We start from the raw sequence: 24,061 nt of genomic DNA, 5'->3' as shown, positions 1-24,061 counted from the left end.
ACCCTCGCAGCTTTGAATCAGCACCTTCCAAGCCTGTGTTCAGCAGTTCAACTGAAATGGTTCTTCAGCCGCTAGCAATCAGCTGATTCAGAGTTCATGGATGTTGGTGGGAGTCATTAGGCCCTAGAACCTGACATCTTTATAACAGCTGTTGATTCTCATCTGACAAGATAAGGCTTGATGACAATGTAAACCTTTGAAGCAGCAAGTAAGTTTATGGAGAAAAGGCCAACAAAACTGCATTCCTATTCTAAAATGTACAGGTTTTGCTTGTACTCAGTTTTAATTCATGCCAGGCTTTTTGGCAAGAAAGTTTCAGCTCCGAATTACCCTGCCCTGCTTGCCTTACCTACCTGGCTCCCAATTTTGGATTGTGATTAGGTAACACACTGTAGCCTGAAAGAGAGAGGTTTGTAATGAGAAATGGGCCCAGGCTGTAATATTCAGCCGTACCTGACAAACTGCGTAAATACCCGAGAACCATGATTTACAAAGACAGAATCCCATCGAGGCATTAAGAGCATAAGACCCAACAGCAGTATTTAAGGATTATAGTCTGTATAGACAGAATCCTGGACCAGAAACTTCAAAGGTGTTTTGTTTAACAATGCACGTACACAAGCCAGTTTTAATCAAAAAATATGCCTTTCCTTTTGTCATGCTGTGCTCCCACTCTGCCCCACTGCCACAGGGCCCTTCCCAAAGCCAAAACTTTCCCTATTCCAATCCCTTTCCAGGCTTCTCGTCAACAAACAGCACCACCATCACCCACCACAGTCACTAGTTACTTATGTAAGAGAGTGAGCCAGGTGCCTGAAAAATTTTGAGTGTAGGTGTTCTAAATTACTGTTAAATGTAGAAGTCTAACTACAGAACTTTAAATTATCCATAATTGTGCTGGCTTGGATTATTATTAAAATATATAATAAGATCCCAAGTTTACAACATCTGGTAAAACTCACTCCTAATTGTCATTCCACTCAACTTATGTTTTGGACCACTTTTAACAACTCTTCTGCATTATCACACAGAGATAAACAGGCAAAAATAAACACGGAATAAATAACACATTTCACACTTCCACATCGCTCAGATTCTGTACAAAGAGGACTTTAGGTCCTCAAACACAAAACTGTCAAATCTACAAGAAACTAATTTGCAAATCTTGGTCTGAGAGCACAGATTTGTGTCCAGGTGGTTCCTTGCTTGTTGTGAACCATTTGCAACTTGTCCATTCTGTTGTGCAGTTACCTAAGTCACAGGTAAAGCAGATACCTTCTGCACCCTAACCGGGATCAGCAGAATTTGCCTTCTGAACTTCAGTGTCACGTTTAATGACTATATGATGATGCTTAAAATACCTATATGTAACACGAGTACTTGCGTGAGTAAACCTCAGGGGGTCTAATATTAGTTGCAGGCAAGCAGGACAAGATACTTAGCCAAATCAAAATCAGCTTTGAAACAGAACTGATACCCTGATTTAAAAAAAAAAAAAAATATATATATATATAAATAAGTAAGTCCCACATAGCACATTTTAAAGCATAAACTGGTTACCCCAGCTACCAAGCAACCAAAACTTTGCTGTTGTGAAACACGATCATATAGAAAAACTGCCCTCCTTCTGCTGAAAAAAACGGATTTCTCCAAAAATTATTAGGCATTAGACTTGGGGTTCCAGCCTGAGACTGCTCTCAGAGCAAAAGCATTTCTTAAAAACCCCAAAACACGACGCAGAAGCTTTATGCCCGGGTAGCTGAACTAACTCCAGAGCCTTAGGATTTCTGCAAGGCCAATTAACCACAACAGAGCAAAGCCTCCTGAGCCGGCTATGCCAGTAACCCCGCTGCTGTCAGAAGCAACACGTCCATGGCCCTCATATTTGCCTGATGAGCGCATATATACACACACACACATACGTACTTCAGCTTCTGTTCATACGGCTTCGGGATCCCGCCCGGGAACACAGCAGAAAGCTTCCATGTTCCTCAGGGGAACCCTCAGAGACACCAACCAGTCCTGCATTGGAGGTGGCAAAGAAGCCTTGGTGCAGCAACCTGAGAGCAGCTTCACCAAATGCACATCGCTACCCCTCTCTGTAACCCTCCCTCAGAGAGGGAGGCGTTCTGGCAGGGGAAGAAGGGCTTTAAAGGGAGCAAAAGGGCCGGTACCCACATAGACCTAGACTCCGAGCGAGGCACCAACGTGGCGGACAAGGCCCAAGATTGCAGATGAAGGTGGGCAGCGAGGAAAGAGCAGCTGTACCCATCTCGCGGTGGAGATGGACGTACCACCATCCCCACGGAGGGGCCGGGTAAGGGCCAGCCCGGTGCTGGCCGCCAGCCCTCGCCATCACCTGGGCACAGCTCGCCTCCCCTCTACGCTCCGCAACCTACGCACCTCGCTACGCCAGTCGCGTAGTGAAGCGTAGAGAAGCAGGGCGGCCCAGAGCGGCCCGCTAGCCGTACGCAGATTACGTAGCGGCGGCGGGAAGGGCGGGCAGGGCCGGGCAGGGCAGGAAGGGGCGGGCGGGAGGCGGCGGAAGGGAGCGCGGCGGCTCCGTTGTGAGGCCGGGCCGGCGGCAGGTCGGGTCCGGGCCGGGTGAGGCGGGGAGAGGGGCTGGGTACGGCTGGGGTGCAGCTCCGCGGGCCGGGGGGGCGAGCGGGCGGGAGCCTCTCCTCAGGCCGCTCCCTGAGGGGAGGGCTGTGGCGGCGTCCGCCCCGCTGCCGGGGACTGGTTTCTTCTCCTCGGTGGTTGTCAAAAGCGCTACTTTCTGTAAAAAAAAAAAAAAAAAAAAAAAAAAAAAAAAAGCCTGTATTCTAGCAGCAGAGATTTCAAACACAAAGGACTTGCGGTGAAAGTGACTATCGGCAGCTGTGGAGATGTCGGTCCTCACAGCTTTCCCAGCTGAGGTGTTTCCTTCACGTTTTTCCCGCTGGTGGTTTCTCTGCTGGTTATGTCCCTCTGCCCACCTTCTGTGTGCTGACATCGCTTCTGTCACTGCTGCCATCGGGGTTAACCGGATCAAACGCGCTCAGTTTTGCAACTACTTAAGCTTTTAGCTTTTCCATGTCCCCGTCCCCTCGGTCGCTGTTTCACATTTAGCACGCATTTCTGCAGCAACCGTCTGTATCGCATTCGCCTGTTTTTGCGGCAAGACGTGATTTTATCCAGGACTGAATTAATTGCGTTCCGTGTTCGTACTTTGTATCTATGGATTAAAAGCGAAGGCCGTGGTGCTCCCAGCATGTAAGCACATGTACGGCTCTGGAGCCCCGCGCAAGTCCCCAGGAAAACTCATCTGCCCAAATGGTTCTGCTCCGGTGTGCCTTGGTGAGGGACTTTTTGGCCAGCCCCATCTGAATAATTACCTACAGCTACTTCGCTGAAGTTGATGAGATGCCTCATTAACTTTTGAGGGTCTCGGAGATTAACGTGTCAGCAATTTGGTCACTTTCGTCATAGTTCAGGACAAACGTGATGCCAGCATCTCTGTAGTTCTTCCAGCAGTAGAGAGCACGCGTGTATTGTACAGCTTTAGATCCACAAAAGGATTATCTTTCTGCTTTCCAAAGAGGATTTTGGGAACCGCTGTATAAAATACACCACCTCTCAAGGAAACAAAGGGCTTTGTATGAAAAGTGAGCGCTGGAAGTGATAAAAAATTTCTCTTTCAAGTGACAGTTCAGATTATGGCAATGCTATTGATTGCTGAATCACATTGTTCGAGACAGAGATGTGAATTCCAGTGCCACAAGCTGTAAATAACTTTCTGGATATATTTCTAGCTCTCAATTCCCTCATCTTGGCTTTAGTGGCAAAACTTCTTGGCCCAAGTTTTTACTAAATCGCATGTTGCCGTTTTTTTATGCTGCGTGTCTGAAAATCCACTTTTTCCTAGATATTTATGAAGAAATGGATATCTGTGCTGAGGGATGCACACTGAGCGTACTGATCAGAGCATCTTCAGAGCAAAGTCTTTCAAAAACTTTCCCTGGGTGTTCCAGATGCTCAGCACTGTGAATTATTTTTTGCATAATGGCAATAAAGTTGCATGCAAGAAGCCACTATGGTGTCGCTCTGTAATCGGTCACATCTTTTATGTTATTGGGAAAGAATGTTAAACAGTTGTACTGTTTCTGGATCCTTTTAGCTGCTTCACTTTTCATATGAGCTTGTGTTAACAAATCAATAAATCTATCACAGCAGGGAAGGGGATTTTATTTTTAATGCTGTCGCCCATAATAAGCTAATAAATCTGTGCCCAGAGGTGAGTAGACGTGCCAAGTAATTGTAAAGTTATTGAAACTTTAAGCGTTAGATTGTTTCTGGGCAAACTGGTCTGTAAGTCTGGATGTTTTAGGAAGATCAGAGCCTAGCGTGCGATGTGGATTTTCGGGGTCCAAGCGAGGGCTTTGGAGCTCCTGAGGTAATAAAACAATCTTGGGATTTTGTAAGAAAGTCCTGGGAAGCACGGAGGCACGTCTCATGCCACCTTCACAGCTGCAATTCCTGCAATTCAAGCGTAAACGCTGCTGCGTGTTGAGGTTGGTACCGGAGCGGGCCCACCGGGGCCGGGATCGATCCCAGGCGCCCGCTCTCGCCGGGGAAGCGTAACCTGGCCCTTCCCTTCTCTGGTTGTATGGAAAGAACAGGGTTTATTTATTCCTGCGGACTTTGTGCTCCCATGTTGCTGGAATGTGATGTTTCCGTGGAAACGCACCGAGATGCCTTAGACCCATGTGCGGCATCAGGAGCCACGTGTTGGGGGCTGAGCTCGCCCAGGGAGAGAGGTGCGAGTTACGCTAACCATCGGCCCTTGACTGATGAATTTTCCTTGCATTTATACATCAGCAGTTAAATAGTGCAAGCCTTGAGAAACAGGAATCGCCTCGAATAAATTTCTGAGCGGGAAGGCAAGACAGACACCTTTCCTGGAAGACCAGGACAGATGGCATGCAGATAATAAAATCTCTTTAAAAAGAGCTGCTCCTGTGCTGCATTTCTTTCTTCTGGGACTCAAAAACTATCCCATAAATGGTGTCTGCATCCTCTGAGATTCAGTTGTGGCATCATGGGCTCCTAATTCCTATTTCGCCACTTTCCTTTCTACAGGGTTGAGAAGAAAGGAGACATTAAAATAGGAAGTATATAATGAAATAGGTGGTTTGGGCCACTTAGAAACTGATTGACTCTTGATGAAGTCAGTAGAAGTTTCAGGTGATGTAAGCGAGCTTTGGAGCAGATTGTAACCCACGTTGAATTGTGAAATGAGCTGTTGGCATGTCTGCCTGATTTCAGCCATCTCGGTTAGCCGCCTGTATCATTGGGGGAGCTCCCGGTGAGCAGCTGTAAGCTGTTCAGTTGGAAGCGTGCATGTCTGCGCTCTGAAAAAAATAATATTTAGGCTCAGCTGAAGGTCTGCGTGGCGCAGGGATCTTGTGTTTAGGGAAAAAGAAGTGGCAGGTTGTATAGAGGAGAGAATGTTACAAGCAAAGCATAGTGTGTCCATGGGACACGTTAAAAGTCCGTCTCATCAGAGGCTGCAGCTCGACTCAACTTTCTCAATGCTGTCAGCAAAATAAGCAGAGGAGCAATTTGGGTTGAGGATGAGAGAGGCAAATTATCCCCCAGGCAGCTGTACTGGGCCCTGCACCAGGTGCAGAGCTTTTATTTTACATGTTATTTTTGCAGTAAACATGTGAATGATATGCCTGAATGGAGCCCAGCCTCTTTGCATCTTGAAGGCGACTTCTCCTTTTGCTGCGTGAAGTATTGTCGGCTCATTTTGTGCAAAACTTTTAAGAACTGGTGAACAGAAAATCTCCTGTTGTCCTCTCTGGTCACAGCACCATGTTGTGGGGGGATACACAGGCTGGGCCTTGACAGACTTCACTTAATGCCGACAGCAAGTGTGACAGTGAAAAAGCAAAGGCAATTCCTGGTTTCCAACTGGTTTTTTTTTTTTTCCTTCTGCTTTTTCCTCTTTGAACTTGCAGGTAAAAATGGCTGCAGAAGAGAAGTGGAAAGGCTGGGCTTCGAAACAGCACAGCGAGGCTGAACAGGCAGGTGAAAAAGAACCGTGTGTGCTTCTGGGCCAGCAGCTGGGTGAACCGGGAAGATTTGCTTACGCGGCGCTTTGTGGGATATCCCTAGCACAGCTGTTCCCTGAAAAAGAACAAAGGTACTACACGGGGTCGCAAGGGGTGAGCAAGGAGGTGGCTCTTGGGTAGCAGCTTGGACGGAGCTGGTATCAGACTCTGGAGGTCTTCTGAAGTTAGGGGAGTGGAAGATCCTTTTGACATTAGGTGTTTTCTTAATTGTATTGACTTTCTCTCTTAAACCTCTCAGACTTATATACTTCAGCACAAATGGCATCCCTTAATACTGCAGACTTCAAAGCATGTATTAAAGAAAAGTCTGGCTTCATTCAGATTGCTTGCTTGTTTGTTTAGCCAGCTTGTGTAGCACCTCGCCTTCTGCTGACTTCTTACTGTGCTTTGATTTTTGTGTGAAGAGCGACAGACCAACATTTGAAAGCAGGGACCACTCAAAATTTGCAAAAATCCCCAGTTATGGAGCCTTAACTGCTACTGTTGCCTTACAGCTCCTTCAGGACGGAATTCATTGAGGGCTTTGTGAAATGGCTGGACCTGCCCGAAGCTGTCTTACCTGCCATGGCAGCATTTGCTAGCGGCTTAGGAGGTGAGGGCACAGAAACTTTTGCCCAGATTTTGCTGAAGGATCCCATCTTGAAAGAAAATCCAGGTGTCATTACCCAAGTAAGTTGATATGCTCCTCTCGCCCTTGTTTGCTTTTGCAAGAGAGATTTGTCGTACGTGTCTGTTTGCAACTGAAGTTCTGTTTGTACAGTCAAGGAAGTAAAATCAATATTTCTGATATGCATATATTTCTGAGCAGCTGTACAGTCTCTCTATCCATTAACAGCTCGTGGAAGTGATGAACATGAGGCCTCGGTACTGTCTGTTGAATTAACGTTTTGTGTCTTGATGCTTTTGCTCAACAGAACAGAGAACTGTCAGACTTTTTACTTTGACTGTATTATTGCAGTGGTTTTGATTCATATGTGCGTTTTCTACTGATTTTGGTGAAACACTGAGCCTGATAGGCCCGACTTTCATTTGTTTCAAAGCCCCTCCACTCTTCCTGTAATACAAAACACCTCTACGTTTATGCTCCACAAAATTGCACAATTTCCAGAGTCTTTTTCCCAGAGTCAGCTTTGGCTAGAAGGAAGTAAGTTATTGTGACTTTATTTTCTTTCACTGAGAAAGTATTAGCGAGACTGGGACTACTCCATAATGTTCTGATGTAAAAGCTGATGTAAAGATAAAAGAGGTGAAGTCTTTTAGTGGCGTTCACCTTTGCTGCAGAGTCTCAGCTGGGGAAGATATCTCCTCCAGCCTCACGTTAATGCTGTCTGGGGCGAAGAGCACGGTAGGCTGCTGCTGATGCCAGGCATAACGTGGCCACTGTCACCTCGCACCCTTCGCTGTGTGCTGCGCACAAGGAAATAGCGAGGCATCCTGCGTGCAGACAGAACGCTGATATTGAGTAATAGTTATCACACACTCACCTTTAGCAATGGCCCGAGAGAACAGCAGATGCGAGAACAAGGCTGCGTAAGTAAAGATATGATAGGAGTGAACTTTCTTGGTCGTCATGACCAGCTCCCATTATCTCAGCCATCTTTTGTTTCTTCTAGTCAGTCCATAAAAGGCCTCAGAGGATCTGCTCCAAACACCCAAATGTTACAATGCCCGAAGTCCTATAACAGTTTAAATACAGTGACGGAGAATCTTCAGCTTAATTAATAAGTTAGGACAGATCTTCTAAAATAAGAGCAGCTGTTTTGATGTTGTTTGCTCAAAATCAATAAAGCCACACCCAGTTCTTTCTGCATCTAGATGGCTTGGTATTTCCCAGGTTGTTTCCCTCGTTCTCGCTGCTTCGGGATGGATTCTCTAGAATTAGGCAAGTTTTCCTGTATTGCTGCTGAGCTTATTAAGGGTGAAATTTTGGTGAAATTTAACTTCTGCTTGCTCTGAGCTTATGCTGCATAAGGGCTTCTTGTGCTTTTACAAAAGTGGCTCTGGATCAGTGGGAGCGCGCGGTATTTTACTGTAAGCCGGAGAACTGAGGCACTTACCACCTGGATTCAGGTGGAATACAGAAGCCGCAGATAACGACTCTTTGATTAGTTGAAAGCAAAGATCAGGAATAGCTATCAGTCTAATGCCACAACATCAATACCTTATGCAGTCACGTATATGGGCAAGGTGATTGATTTTGTCAAAGGAAAGAGAGAATTAAAGACTTTCGTAGAGCAAGGCAGCAGAGGCTTGCAAGGTGTCTTCAGGAAAGCATACTGGCGTGTGGGAAACTTCAGTGTGTCAAGCTAAGATCAGCTTTTTCCTTCTTACCTGAAAATAAACAAGCTACGGGACAAAGCTTTGTGAATTTTTGATATGTTGCTTTATGGCGCTCTTGCTTCTTTGTATTCGGCTGCTACTGATGCAACATTCACTGCTTATTTAACAAGTACACACTTTAATTGCTCAGTATATGTTCAGCGGCAGGGTCCTGTCAGCACTCGTGCCTGCATTTTTGAATGCCCTCCATCTCAGCGGTGCTGAAGGGATGATACATGAGGTCAGGAGATTAGAGGTGAGCTCACCATTGGTTCAATGAAAATGCGAGGATTATGGATTTTTATCTTTGTTTGCATTCATTGCAGATGACTAATACAGGCAAATGTTGGTTAAGTGAATCCTTTAAGGACAGTAGTCATAACACGCAGGCTGTGGGTGCAGTATGAGAAGGTAGTGCAACAAAACCGGTGAAGAAGTGATGATAGGTGAGAAAACGTTGGAAGTTCTTATTGTGAATAATTTTTTTTGCTCTGAACGTACTTAGAATGCCCATTTTCCTGTGTTTTTCTACACACATCCACTGCGATGTGGATTGGATGCTCTCTGTTGTTGAGGAAATTAGTTTTGAACTTGGAGCAATTCATAAAAAGCTGGCAAAGACTCTGAATAAAGATCGCCTCCCTTGTAAGCTTTCTCGATCATATGGGTGGTAGTCTTCTGCATAGAGTTCACAGGGAGATTCAAAACACCAACTTCAAAGTAAGACTGAAATATAATAACTGCTGCATAGAGGAGGAAAACAAACTACTTATGAACTAATCTAATCAACGCTGATTGGATACCAGATGACTGCACAGCACTACATGCAAAGCCTAAACCAATTAGGAATACTTGGGAATGCTAATTGGCACAGATGCAATAAAAACTGTAGTTCCAGATTATCTACTGATTACCTGTATCCATCCCTCAGCTTTTGAAACACATGTATATAAATGCTTCGGCCGGATTTTTAAAAGAGATTATTTGATATTAAGTGCCACAGATGATACTGGGCATATCGTACAGGAGCTGAGTCAAGACCCACCGCTCCCTTTGTGATTCACAGGCAGAATTTATTGCCTACAAATGGTCTCTGCACAAACCACAAGCCTGTTGGAAAATTACGGCTACAAGGTCACAAGCTTCACCTTATTCTAGACTTCAGGCTCTTTGCTTGGTCACCTTTCTGCTTGGGACTCCCAGCCCTGGACCTTCTGCTGGGCTTTGACACCTCCACGCCAACCCTTCCTCACAAAACTGCAGCCGGGGAGGAGGTGATGGTGCCCATGTGTCTGATACTCGGGTAGTTACAGTACTCGGGCTCTGGGAAACCCGAGTTACATTCTTCCCTCTGCCCGTGGGGATTAATGTTTCCAGTTCCCACATCCCATCAACCAGCCTGGGGAACAGTCTGCAGTGTGTGTGCGTGCACAGAATACTAATCGTGGCCGGACCTAAAAAGAAGCCTTTTTTTTCTGCAACATGGTGATTGGGGCAACAGAGGAGACCTGATTCAGTGACTAACTTAAATGAAAAGGGTTATTCACACACTGGAGATAGCAAACCAGGACCTTCCTTTTCTTGGGTGAGTGCTTTGGCCATGGGGAGGGAGGATGAAGGAGCACTGATGACTGCTTTGTGCAGAGCCCAGCCCGACAGATACCTTCTGGAAATCCTTATCCCATTAGGATTTGCAGTACAGGCAAGCAAAAGAAGGCTTCTCTGCAGATGGGAACAGCCACCCAGATATTCAGCAGTAGAGGTGTGTGTGTGAAAACATTAGGCAGCAGTGGAGTGATGGTTTTGGGGCTGTACCTTGTGAAAAAGCACCCATAGGTGGGAGTTCAGCTGCCCTAATCCTTTGGTTTCCCTAGGCCTATGCAAAAGCTCTCTCCTCCTTTATGAAATAGCAGATGCTTCTCATATTAAAATGATATTCAGAGTCCAGGCACTTACTTTTGCCTGGAGAATAACTACAGTTTGCCCCTCTTCTAGTAGGAGTTGGTTAAGGATGGCTTGTTCTCCCTTCTACACTTCTCATGCAGTAGGGAAAAGATTAGAGACATTTTTACGATACAAATTTTGCTTAAGAGCTTACGGGACTAATAATCATAAAATCTTTGGCAGCATCCTACATCTTTGCTGCATATTTTGTGTTCCCAAAGGGCTGAAGGATTCCCTGTAACATTCAGCTGTGCTTTATTGTGTGTAGGAGAGGGAGTAGCTAGACTGAGCTAATGCTTAGTGTTGTAGTTACATAAAGAACTTAAAATTTATCCAGTGACAATAAAAGAGGAGAACACAGTAGTAAAAACACTGGCCTCTTTTTTCGTGGATTTGTCCATAGAAACCATCTATTGGATTGATCTGTTTTTCTGATTTTTTATGATGAAGAGCCAACACAGAAGTCAAGTCCCTCAGTCTTGACAGATGGCCATAAATTCTGAGTTTTCTATTTTTGAGTACTTAATCCAAAAGAACTTCATGCCAGTTCAGCCTTCCTGCCTAGAGCTATGAATTCCCAGAATGCCAAAGAAAATAGGGGCCACTAGTCCATTAGAGTAGCGTTCAAACCTGTTAGTCATGTTGAAAATATGAGTATATATGACTATATAATGAGCAGAAGGCATTAGAGCGGTGGGAGGATTAGAGCCCTGTTTCTCCAAACTTGGAAGTACGGTGTAATCGTGGTGCTTTCAATTGCAAGAGGATTGCTAATAACAAAAAATATAGGATGCTTCAGCATATACCAAGCAGGCACTGCCCTCCCATCCTGCACTTATCTACTTCTGTCCAGCCATTTGTACCTGCATATGGAGAATTTTGTACTGGAAACATCTGGCTTTGCTCTGTGCTGCCCTACTGAATCGTAGCTTGCTGGCTTCCTGTCTTTATGAACTGACATGCTACAGTAGTTAAATCATAGTCCAGCGGGTTTTCATGCCTCCATTTTGAGACCTCTGGGCACACGTCAGCAGTTTTAACTTGAATATACTTTTTTTCTTTTTAGGATCTTCTATCCTTCTCTCTTAGAGATGGTAAGTTTACCTAGCACTTGTTCTTTTTAAGAATAATGTAGATGAGTTTATATCTGATACTTTAAAATGCTCCAAAAGCTCAAGATACCATCCTGTTTTATCTTAGCTTCCTTTATAGCAAAAGCAGCACACTCTTTCCCTGTGTCCCCTACAGGGAAAGCAACAAGTATATTAGGAATGATTAATAATACCTGTTAAAAATTGAACAACTGTTCACCTCCTTACCTTCACACACTGTGCATTGGCATGCAAATGTACGTGGTGGTAGAAAAGTTCTGAACTGAAATATCTAGAGTGAGGTGTTTTTTCTCCAGTGTTTCCAGGGGAGCAGGCGACTTCTTCCTTTAGGAAGGCAGTAAAGCTGTTATGAAAATCCCAGCCTAGCAAATTTTCTGCAGATCGCTTGTTGCCTAAAAAGAAAAAAAAAATATATTCAGGGAATAAATTCCAGAGTGGCCGGTGAAGCCTATTATAAATAAATGGGATTTTACTTGAATATTATATTACACATAAAACAATTTTCTGGTTTACAGTCCATAACATGGATTAGTCTGATAAAATTAATGAAGTATAGACTTCCTGCTGAACAAAATGTTCATTTCTAAAAGAAGCCTGTTTTATATCATTACTTGCATTTTTTAAATCTCTGTGTTTTAACATGTTCTCACAGGAAACGTTGTTGCTGATTAGCCTGTTTCACTGCAGAACAAAGTACCATTTTTGTTCTTGCTTTATTTTTAATGGAAAATTGACAAGTCAGTTATTGCAAAACTGCTTATTTTTCTAAGCTGGAATTTAAAAGAAATATATTTTCAAGCCTCGCTGACTTACTGCCAAGCTGGCTAAGTAAAAAGCTAAAAATTGTGTATTAGCAGACAGGAAGCAAGGAGGCTACTCATTAAAACACCTGCTTGGGCTTGCAAGACGTGGCACATATCAGGGATGAAGTGAAGATAAATACTATCCTTATTTCTCAGCTAAGCACAGATCTTAAAAGTGGCGTCATTAAAGCCTACCGAAGTAGTCTGGTATCTTGGTAATGATGGTAATAAATAAATAAACTTAATAGATTGCGAAATGCCATATTTGATCTACGTGCAGCAGGTATCAGAAACATATTTTGTAGTTGGGTCTTGCTGGTATCTTCACCCACCCCTAGAAAAGCAATTGTATTTTTCATCCCAGAATGCACGAAGAACCCTTTACGGAAGCCTACTATCAGCAAGCAGCAGGTGCTACTGAGAGAAACACATTAAAAAAGCAAGAGTTGGCACAAATAATTTAAAACCTATTACATCTAAAATGTCCTTTCTTAGAGAACACCTGCTTATAAGCCCAGGAGTAATTATTATTCCTATCACGCGTTGTCGGAGTGCACTGTCCACTCCCGCATCTCCAGCGGTGAAATAGAAATGCAAACAACTGTCAATGATGCTGCTAGCTGAGCCAGTGTGTCGTTTTGAACTCCAGAGTCCCTCTTGTTGCCAACAAGATGAATTGAATCTAAAGGTTTTGTATGGAGGTGCGTTTTTACAAGATACCGTATCTTGCATTGGTGCATAGTTGAGGTGTACTGTGTCATGATACCCAATATTTGATATTTCCAGTTAGGACTGGTCTCGCAGCAGCATTTCTCTTTTGAGGAGAAAGATGCAGCCTATCCAGAGCCAAAAGGCCTCTATTGCAGAGGACGAAGACGGAAGGATTTGAGATCCTTTTTCTGCCATAGAGGCAATTACCTGGTGTAGTGACTCTAGTCACAGGATGAGGTGTGCAGGGATGAAGGATTTTCCATTTATCGCTTTCTTCTCTAGATAGTAGGACTTGTCTTCAAATACACAGAAGACGAAGAAGGCCTGAGAGAAGGAGCTATGCTTGTTTGTACGACGGTCCTCTAGCACAGTTCAGCGCACCACTCGCTGTTTAATCTGGTGTGATGCAGACTGATTGATTTCCTGCGCTTCCCTCTGTTTAAGGGTACTACGATGCTCGAGCCAGGGTGTTGATCTGCCACATCACCTGGCTGCTGAGAATCCCCTTGGAGGAGCTGGAAGTCTTGGAGGAATCTCTGCTTGAGAGCCTGAAGGAACAAAAAGAGGAAGAGTCAGAGTAAGAACATTTGGGTTGACTATGGGATGAAAAAACACTGCCGGTGCTTGAAAGCTTAACAGTAATTGCTTGTGCCTAAGTCCAGTCTCTGATTGTTCCCCCCATGGCTCTTAGCATAATCGTTTATGGCTTGATTAGGGTTGCAGAGCCCTCACAGCACTTTGGCTGCACTGAGAAGCAGGAAAGCTCAGCATTCTTAAAATGAGAGCTGAGACCCAACCTTGCAAACTGGTAAAGGCTACTCCGCACTGAACTGCCTCATTTCCTCGTTCCACTTGCCTCTCCTAGACTGTAGATTATGCTTAAATACATCACAAAGATCTTGAGTCTCTTGTCTCTTGGCCCAATATTCTTCAGATAGAACTGCCTCTTGCAGAATGAAGTTCCTATAAATTTCAGGGTTAGATCCTCAGCTGCTCATCTTCTATGGATGTGTCCTTCTCTGTGCCTGCTTAAGAGACAGCTGTCTAACTCCTATTGAAGGTAGATTTCTGAGGACAACAGTCTGCATCTTTAGATACTTACAGACCTGACTCCTAATTCTGTGTTATTAACATAAGATTAATTCTCTTAATCACCACTTCTTAGATGGTGAAACAGCTAAAAAGTTGGTATCTATAAGAAATGTAGTATTTTTATATTCCACTTCCAGGCAGGAATTGTCTGAAGGTTTAGCAATATGTAAGGCAGTAAAAATGTCTGTAGGGGACTTTCAAGGAACCTTTTAATATTTTTATCAGTCAACTCAGCAAACAGGTTATGAGATTAACCTGAGTGCTAATAAAGGCTTTAATCAACGTCCTTGAGACAATACAGTTCAGTCGTTACCGTGGGGTCCAGCACGTGATGGGTATCTTTCAGTTATAGCTTTATTTAAATAAAGCTTAACTTTATAGTGCACTGTAAAAAGGGAAAGTCAAAATAATCTCCAAGCTCATAGACTGCTAAACAGGACGCCATTTGGCATGCAGGAGCAAGGGTTGGTTTTGCTGTGGCTTGTGGAAACAAACTCAATCCTGGGCCTTTAGTGCAGGAAAACGCTGATGCTGAGGGTGGGGTGTCCTTGCAAAGATGATGCTCCAGTATCTCATTCTGTGTCAACTGGACTGTGGCTTTTGAAATGGGCTGTAGCGCAACCCAAAAAGATAGCGGTGTGTCTGATAATGGCAAGAGCGACTGGAGAATTATGCTGCATACTTAGAAGCATGGCTTTCAAACACTGCAGCTAGCCCAGTGGGTTCTGTGCATACCTGGTGTGGTGAAAGCCATGGATTTCAATCTTGTTCTTTGCTCCAGTTGCAGCCATGGAAATAAGTACCTATTAGATAAAAGGAAAAAAAAGTCTTGATAATGAGAGCAATGCAAGACTGCACTGCGAACACATTCGTTACTGCACTGCTAAAATGGGCACAAGGCTGAGATTTGTGGGGAATCGATGACCCTTGGTTTGTTTTAAAGTTAGGAGTCAATGGGGAAAGGAAGCAGAATATAAACCTGTCACTGCTTTGACCTCACAGACTTTTGGGGCAGGGAATACATTAACATCTGCTTAGGATGCTTCCAGCTTTGACCGTCCACTGCAAGAGGTTTTGGAACAGTAACAACCAAATAGGGTTTTGGCAGCTTCTGCATAGGCATTTTTTACTGATATTTGTTAACAGGTTTTGCTCCTGCCTTTGCTGCTGTGGGTGTTGGACTGTGGCCCAGAACGTGCAAGGTTAAATGTACAGTCACCTACAGAACAATGCTTCAAATGCTTAAATCCATATTACTAACACCAAACATGTTCTGACTTGAGGGTGTGAGCCTCTCTTTTGTACCTGGTTCTGTAAGAAACTGGAAAACATGACGTCAGTTGCTCGATAACGTGTACTCCTGCCACTTTCATCATTGGAAAATGACCTGTAATTCCACCTATAAAACCTCTCTGAACATAATTTGTGGTTCAGGCAAGAAGCTGTATATCCAAGATCACCGAGGGCAGAGAAGTACCAGAAGAGGCAGTTAATTATCATAGTGGAAAAAAAGCAGTCTGGTAATCAAGTGATAATTGTAATGCAAAAGCTATTAGGAAAGCAACAGTCAAAAGTGGTTGCTAGCAGCTACGGAAGGAAAGCAATGACAGGTAAAACTTCTCATGGCAGTAGTTTTACTTACTGCATCTTCAGGCAGGCTTTAGCTGCAGGCTATCTTTCTACCCACATAACTCAAATTGCTCATTATTGCAACTAAAGCCAGTTAGCCGTATTTCAGCTCCCTCGATGTCAGTATTTTCAGCCCAAGACAACAGCACGTTAACTATAAAAGCTGATGAACCACTATGTAGAACAGAAATTGCTGGATATTGCCAACTTAGGTATTAAGTCAGACTGCAGCACTTGTTTAAAGAACTCCAGGAGCAATCTTTTTCCAGGCATTCAGATTGGTGACTGTATGCACAAACTAGGGCATATCCAAATACCGCTTTGACCGTGGGGTTGTAGAAAGTGAACGTGGTTATACAGAAATTGCTGAAAAGGTAGCCATTGCAGGCAGCACTGCTGTTCTCTGCAGACAGCTCCGTTTGCTGCTGCAGCAGGTAATGCACGCTGTTTTTTCGGAGGATCTCTGCGGAGACAAAGTCTCTGTGCCATGCGAGTCAGTGGGAGTTCTGCCATTGACTTCAGTGACGCAGGGATTTCACCCACTGTGCTTCATTCTCCTCCTGCTGTGTTTTACAAAGCTGCATATTGTTTGGGACTCATCTGAAATGGTCTTTATCAAAATTACAGTGCGCTTAGGGGGTTCCAGGAAGGATTAGGCAATTATATGGATAATGAAAATCCACAATTAGGCTAGGATTAAGACGGAAAATATCCAAGTTTGGAAGCAAGATAAATGCTCATGTTTCAAGGCCCAGATTAACTGCTGCGTAAGCAGGCTAGAAGGAACCTTCCTCTGTAAACAATTTATTCCAGGATCCTCTGTTTCTCACACTTTCCTCTGAAGTGGAAAGTATTTCTTGTAAGAGAGAAACCAAAGACAGCAGAGAGAAGCCAAAAGTCGTGCGTAATAAGTGATATTGGTTCCTTTTAGGTTTATTTACCTGTTTCTGATAAGCTTGTTAAAATCTAGCTTAAATGCACACAGACAAATGAACTAATGGCTGTGTTTAATACCTATTATATTATTATATTGTGATGTGCAATTAGAAAGCAGCTCAATATAAACGCTGTTGTTGGAAAATAGTTTAATTCCAACTCTTTGTTTGTTATCACAAATTACCCCTATTCCCTTTTGTTTCAAACCCTTTTCCCTGTTTCCCCTTGGCTTGCTTGTGTTTTTTAAGACACATAGGCAGTATATAGTTATTGAAATGCTTTTGATTTTTTGTTTCTTTTTTTACAAGCTTCAGCCCTATAAGGAAGGGTTTTCCAAGTAAGTAACATCTGTTGGTTTTGTCAGCAATTAAATTGTTTCAATTTAAATCTGTGGCTTTATGTCCATGCTCATAAATCTGAGTGTGTTGTCACAGTCCACACCTGCATGTTACTTTTTACTGTTCCCGGTAGGGGAATTACACTGAGGAGAATAAAAGCAGATTCTGATGCAGCACTGTTATCGATCAGGCTTTTCCATCAGCTTTTGTGCTTCTAATCCCCCCACAGCACTGCAGAAATATCAAGAAAAAAGAAGGAAAGAAGAAAAAAGCTGAAGAGATACCTGCTGATCGGCTTGGCAACCGTTGGGGGCGGAACAGTGATTGGTGAGGCTGCCCTAGGCATTTTAGAGACTTGCTCCTGAGTTGCATGCACAGCACTAGGGGCAGAGGGAGGGGTGTCTGAACTACACATTCAGCAGCAGAAGCCACCGTACCTTGTAGCCCAAGCTCTAATTTTAAAGCGTTCACTGCTTTTCTTTGCCAGGCTGAAGGTCGTAGGTCACTTCAGATACCAAAAAAACACCCCAAACAAAAAAAAAAAAAACGAACCCAAACAACAAAAGAAACCCCAAATCCAAGAAAAGTATTTTCAGCCACGTGAAAGTAAAACTAAAGAATTAGGTGGAAAAGTTATTCCTGTGTAGCTTCACTGGCTGGGGGAAGTATTAAACTGAGGTCGTCACCCTTAAAAAATGTTTTCTGCTCTTTTGCTCTTGTGTTATAAGAGGATCAGATCTTCAACTCTAAATTCAAAATAGTGTGAGACTAGATCAATGTTTCCTTAGCAAAGAGGGCGTAGCTCACCCCAGTCTACCACACATTCTTTCTCTGACTTTTAAATTATTCTTCATTTTTACTGAAGTCAGTCAAAGAATCCGTGCAGAGATTCAGGGCCTGGGGAAGGTCTCAGAAAGCCCCTTTATTGGTGATGCAAAAAAGACCATCATTTGTCCTCTTTCAGTAGCATTAGCAGTACTCACACAGCTCAGGGAAATGACTGCCTGGTTTTTGTAATTGATAATAGTTTGGTGATATCACTTGTTGCATCTTCAGGCTTGACAGGGGGCCTTGCTGCCCCTCTGGTTGCTGCGGGAGCTGCTACTATCATCGGAAGTGCTGGAGCAGCTGCTTTAGGTTCGACTGCTGGAATTGCTGTCATGGCATCGCTTTTCGGAGCAGCTGGAGCTGGCCTTACTGGTAAGAGAGTGACCGCACATTTCTCAGCTACTGAAGCACAGGATCATGTCTGCAAATCCAGAGCTAATGACTTAACTGAGCTCTGCAGAGCAAGGGAAGCAACTTGAGGTGTAATCTTACAACTGTGAAATTTTTATTTCAATGCTGATTAAGATACTGTGTAGCCCCTGATGACCAAGTAGGAAAAGAATACTTGGTATGTGGCTAATGAAGGAAATGGAAGCTTGCTGCTTCGGATTAGAAAGATGCTGGCATGCAGAGCAGTGGCTGCTGTCAGCAGCAAAAAAGCCTTCTGCTGGGATTCCCTTAGATCACACAAGCTCAGAAGGATCATGTTGGCTCCATACCAAGCTCTAAGTAATGCATGGACTGGCCGAGGGTTTTGGAAAGTAAAAAACCCGATCCAAATTACCCAAGTAATTTCTTACGAACTTCTACTTTTAGCAGAGTCTGTCCGTGCTGTGCGATTTCCGAGACTCATATTTCTGCCTTGCTGTGTGTAGGATACAAGATGAAGAAGCGTGTGGGAGCCATAGAAGAGTTTGAATTCCTCCCACTTACTGAAGGAAAGCAGCTTCATATCACCATAGCAATTACTGGATGGCTGTGCACTGGCAAATATGGTAAGAACAAGATAAGGAAACTGAGAGGAGCCTGGAGAGCCATGTCTGTGTTCTACTCCGAGCAGTGTTTGTGCTCTCATAGCACCATGTCTTCCCCACGCTTGCATGGCCTGGTAACTAAAACAGATCGACTCTCAACATAAGACTTTGTAACCCAATCTGCAATCCCAATCAAAACAGAGGAAAGAGAGAGGGCAGTAAATTGGTAGTGATAATAGGATTGGTAGTAGTAATAGCAGGATCATTTCTGTTAATAAACGCTGTATGGTTTTGCTAGGAAAGGTCTGTTTGGGGTGGATAATTTCCAGCACTAGTATAAAGTGTCTCACCTACCTCTGAGACCTTATGTTTATCCTCCAGCAATTAACAGAAAATAGTTTTTTTTCTTTCTTGGTACCTGCCAGCTAATGAGGTTTATTGGCAAGAAAGTTCTGTCAAGTAAATCCTGTTAAGCACAGCACTCAGGAGGTGAACTTAGAGGCAGCAACCTTGAAAGGTCTGTAGTGTTTTATTTTCCAGTATAGCTTGTCATATAAAATACGTCAACTGTCTGCTGATCTGTTCAGCAACCTGACTGAATAGTTGCCAGTTTATTCAGAAGCATCATAATTAACACTGGGCATCATTAATGCAGAAGGATGTCTGTCCTGTTGCTTGTTAGGTGGCAGCTTGCTGTCAGAGTAAGGTTATTGTCACTTTGCAGTACTGTGCTTTGGCTTTTCTCATTGTCTGCTTGCCAGGGGTCCAAATCCTTGGGGTCGGAGGGCTCCCAGGCACTGTTACAAAGACAAGTGCGTCCCTTCAGGAACCTTTTTGTGTCTGTTTGCCCTTAAAAGGGAGTTACAAATGACACGCATTCTTCTTCCATAACTAGCAGTCTGCTATAACGTTTAAAAAAGCAAAACTAGAATTGTCATCCATTTTCCTCCTTACAGCTGCATCTGTCTATTTACACACTTACATGACTTCTTAAAACAGAAGGACTGAAGCCAGGTTTTTAATGGAATTTGCTACATTGCGATTTTTGAGCTCCCACTAGCTGCCTATCTGTACCTTCCCAAATCTGACAGTATATTGTGGTGCGATTTGGCATGAGGCTCTCTCGTACCACTTGGGTCAGCATCTGCCTCGACCTGCCCTGCACTGGTTGGGGAAGGAACAGTGTGGGAAGGATTTTAGTTAGTTAAAATGAAAATTCTGCTCTGCCCTTTAGAGTTCATCTGCCATTAATAGCATTGCCAGGCCCCTCCTGGCCACTTAGGACAAGCTACATTACAAACAGGAGAGAGAATATGGCTTAAAAATTGTTCTTTCAGCCAAAAATTAGGCTTGCACAGTGTAAATTATCCATTATCTCTCAAACGCCCAGGCACTGCTTTTGATTAGCACCTGGAGGGAAGAAATTAAACTGAAGTGGCTAACTAGGCTAGATGGCGAGGTAAAAATAATTGCCGTCAGGATCTGCAAATGCAGATTCCTTGTTTTCAGACAGAGCCGTTACTGCAAACCTTGCCCATCTGACTGAAGTGCTGGGAAGATGCTCTGTGATAGATTTTGACAAAATCTTACATATTTTCTGTGCTTCTGGTCCCATTGAAGTCAGTCTGTGCAGCCATTCAGCACTTGATCTTTCTCAGGACAGGCCCTCCTTTGGTCTGTATGAGAGGACAGAGCTGCAGGACTTGGCCTGATGTCTGATGATAAGAGGAATGTCCTTAACACCTGACATAATTAGTGTTAATGTCTGTCTGTCTTGGCAGTCTCTGAGGCAATTGAATGGGTCGTGACTTCTGAGCCTGTCCACACTGAAAACTCTTTACCAAGGCAGCTAAAGCTGCACGGTTACTAACAAAGCCCAAATTTATTGTAAAACAATGGAAATATGGAGTCTAAATCTCACAGTAGTTTTAAATATGATTCCTTGTTATCACAGTATATTAGTATATTCCAGTGTCCTGCTGGTTCTTTTCTGATTCTTTGTTGGACTCGCCTTGCCCAGAGTCAGCTGTTGTTGCGTTTTCTCTGAACATGAATTCCATCTTTGCACCCTCTCTCAGGGAGCTTCACAGCGCCATGGAGCAGCATGTTGCAATCGAGTGAGCAGTATTGCCTGGCCTGGGAATCCAAGTACTTGATGGAGCTTGGCAATGCCTTAGATTCCTTGCTGAATGGTTTTGTGAACATGATGGCTCAAGAAGCTCTAAAATTCACTGTCTTGTCAGGTAAGAACCTAAATCGTATCAGATCTGCTTGAGTGGCTCTTGCGCAGTTTCACTGTTGGTGTCTGTTTAAAGGAGCTTTCCTAAACGAGGAAGATTTCTGAGAGGGCATCTCCCTTGGCAGTACTGGCACTGCCCTGCAGAAGTGGCCTGAGAACCTTCTCTGCCACACCTGTAATTTAGATTTGCTTTCCTGGATTGCTGTGCCTCTGTGTCATTGACTCATTCTTTTAAAATTACAGCTGGAAACACCTTCCTTCACGTGTGACTCTGTTTATTTCTCTGTGTTATTACACTGTTTTACTGCTATACATAAACCTTTCAAACATGTAGGTTACGTTCACGTATAGTGTCTGTTTGCCTCCATATCAGAACATCAGATTCTTTCTTATCTCTAGTTTAGCAAAACATTTCTGAGATCAGCTCTTGAGAAAGAAGAACTGGAAATGACAAAGGTCCTAGGTTTAGCTTTTAACTTCAGTGAACCATCTTGCTTTTGATGTTTCCTAAGAGCAGCCCAGATTTGTGACTGTGCCGTGCCGTTTGCTTTGTGTGTTGCAGGTATTGTGACAGCCTTGACTTGGCCAGCTTCGCTCTTAACTGTTGCCAGTGTCATTGACAACCCCTGGGGAGTGTGTATCCATCGGTCTGCTGAAGTAGGCAAACACCTAGCCCATATCCTGCTCAGTCGACAGCAGGTAATTGGCTAGAAATTATCCAGGAATAACGTCTGGAAGGGATTTGGCTCACGGAGGTTAAGTTTTATAGTCATGCTAGTTAACTACCAAGTGGTATCTTTCCAAGGAGAAGCAGCTGAATAATAAACTGAAAAATTAGAAAGTTATGCGTGAAGGTGACCAGCATGTATCTGGTTCGTTGAGGACAAATAGGAAGTCCCAAGTGAATCAGAGAATTCCTGCTAAGATTCCTTCCATTCAACCTAAAGCTTTTCTAAATGAAGAAGAAGAGATCCAGGTCATAAATGACAAGTGGCTTGACCATGTCACAAAACAGCCAGGCCAACTCACCTGGTGGAAATTTGAGAACAGAAAGTAAAGGTAGGTGAAAAGGAAAAGAGAATACAGAGTGGTAAAAATATTCACTGATAATTAAGAGATGCTAGCAAAACAACGTAAGAGAAGACTGTGCAGCAGCAGATGCACTGTGAGCCATGTTTTTGCCTACAGAGAAGTGGAATGGGCTGGTACCTGAAAGAAGTGACAGAAGTTATTAAGCCTCCCTGAGAAGGCTTGCAAAAGATGCTTCTGCCCCCCAAAAGCCTGCCATTATTTGCTGGGCTATCACTGGCATGGAGAGGGGCTGTTTTCTGCTGGCCGTGTGTTCGTCTCACAGGCACATTAGTCCGGTACCTGTTACAGAGGAGCCCTATGGGAGCCGTGGCCCCAGAGCTGCATGTCATAAATAACAATGTGAAACAGCAGAGTAGAAACAAACTTGATTTCTCATAAAAATACAATCCCAGGAAAGGCAATAAACTTGATTTCATACAAGCCCTTTGTTTTGCTTGGGGGCATTTGTTACTGCCTTTTAAACACTCGCTATTGTGAAAACACACATTCCAACGTGCTGGAGCGTCTAAAACTAGTTAGCGCGATGTCTAGGGAGTCCATCGCACACCTGCGCCCTGGTTAATACGAAGGCCATTTTTCATTGCTGTTGAGATTAGGCTCCCTTTGATCTTATAGAAAATCTTGTTAGGCTATTCAGAATAAGAGCTTACCCCATGTCATTTTTTATAACAGCCACACAGTGCTGCTGCCATTCAGTCTTAAGTCTAGAAGTGGTCAATATTTTTGTATTACAGCCTCTTCTGTTTATTGAAATATTTCTAGGAAAATTTTGTTCCGTGAATTAGGCTTTCATTTGGAAATTTCAAAACAATGACAGTGAATGTTTTGTTTCTGTTTGAAACATCTACTTTGTTGTAACTTCTGATCATTGGATTCTTTCAATTGATTTTCTGAGTATCAAAAAATACAAAATACCTAGGTATGCAGAATTCTGAATGTTGAACTGGGCATAATTTTAAGGACACATAATCCCTTTGAAATCAAGTAAATTGCTCGAATGTTTAAAAAATCACGAACAAGTGTAAGTGCTTTGCATATCATGGTCTGGGGATCCTATGGCCAATCTCTCTTTCTAGGTCTAGAACAGTATCTGATGGCGTTTCCTCCTTTCTTAGGGCAAGCGACCTGTCACACTGATTGGCTTCAGTCTGGGTGCAAGAGTCATTTACTTCTGCCTGCAGGAAATGGCTCAAGAAAAAGGTAAAATTCACCTTCTAACCTTTTTCTCCTTTATTTTCCTTACTGCTGGTAGGGAAGTGTTTCTTCCAAGAGGAAGAGTTCTTCTGGAACAGAACTTGGGTCATTTAGGATAGGACAGAAACCTAAAAAAATGGTTTTGAAATGCATTTGGAGCCAAATTCTGCTGTCATTTCCACCAGTCCAGTGGATTAAATCCGCTGTCTTCACTCGAGGTGCTCCAGTGTGTCAGTTTGGTCTCCAGTCTGTAAACAACAACTTGACATTTTGTGACATTCGACTGCTAGATCAGTCTGTGAGCTGCCCACGCGCCGCTGTGATCCTGGCAGAGGATGCTTTGCCTTTATTGGAAGCTCTCTGTAGCTATTGTATCTGATTCCCTGAGTCCTCCCTTCCATTTAAGTCACTGAAATGCCACTGTCATCTGCTATTTTCATGGTAATTTTTCCCCAAAGTCAAGTATAAAACCATCTGTCAATTTATTACCCGTTGTGGTTCTGTTTATTAATAGATTCTATTTTTAATTTAGAAAAAGAATAAAATCATTATGATCAGTTGATATAAATTGCATCTTGGAGTTGAGTCAGTAGTGAGTGTGTGCATGCAGCCTGCCTTCCCCCCTACGTAGCTAATTTAATTCATCAACGCTTTAGCCTCACAAAGAGTCGCTAACAAATAAGGAGCTTTATAAAGGAAAATGTTTGATAAAGTCCAAGAAGGTGGGAATAGAG

General features: G+C 43.5%; 1 protein-coding gene across 4 annotated transcripts in view; it reads left to right on the top strand.

Moving 5' to 3' along the window:
- The first annotated feature begins 2,464 nt into the window (after window positions 1–2,464).
- The window catches only part of TMCO4 (transmembrane and coiled-coil domains 4), a 40,776-nt gene continuing 19,179 nt past the window's right edge, over window positions 2,465–24,061 (top strand). Inside the window, exons 1-11 of one of the 4 annotated variants that reach the window (XM_087755629.1) lie at window positions 2,466–2,588; window positions 6,003–6,187; window positions 6,611–6,785; window positions 11,446–11,473; window positions 13,450–13,582; window positions 17,230–17,327; window positions 18,057–18,200; window positions 18,704–18,823; window positions 20,881–21,045; window positions 21,604–21,740; window positions 23,249–23,333. In XM_087755629.1, the coding sequence (XP_087611755.1) occupies window positions 6,009–6,187; window positions 6,611–6,785; window positions 11,446–11,473; window positions 13,450–13,582; window positions 17,230–17,327; window positions 18,057–18,200; window positions 18,704–18,823; window positions 20,881–21,045; window positions 21,604–21,740; window positions 23,249–23,333 (1,264 nt within the window). In that variant the 5' untranslated portion in view covers window positions 2,466–2,588; window positions 6,003–6,008. Of the gene's footprint in view, window positions 2,605–6,002; window positions 6,188–6,610; window positions 6,786–11,445; window positions 11,474–13,449; window positions 13,583–17,229; window positions 17,328–18,056; window positions 18,201–18,703; window positions 18,824–20,880; window positions 21,046–21,603; window positions 21,741–23,248; window positions 23,334–24,061 lie in introns of all 4 variants that reach the window. The other 3 variants (XM_087755630.1, XM_087755631.1, XM_087755632.1) reach the window with 3 other exon arrangements.

Source organism: Nipponia nippon, unplaced genomic scaffold (assembly GCF_047370975.1).
Source record: "Nipponia nippon isolate SJK-2023a ecotype South Korea unplaced genomic scaffold, ASM4737097v1 scaffold_19, whole genome shotgun sequence".
Lineage (NCBI taxonomy): Eukaryota > Metazoa > Chordata > Aves > Pelecaniformes > Threskiornithidae > Nipponia > Nipponia nippon.
This window is presented reverse-complemented; position numbering and strand designations above follow the sequence as displayed.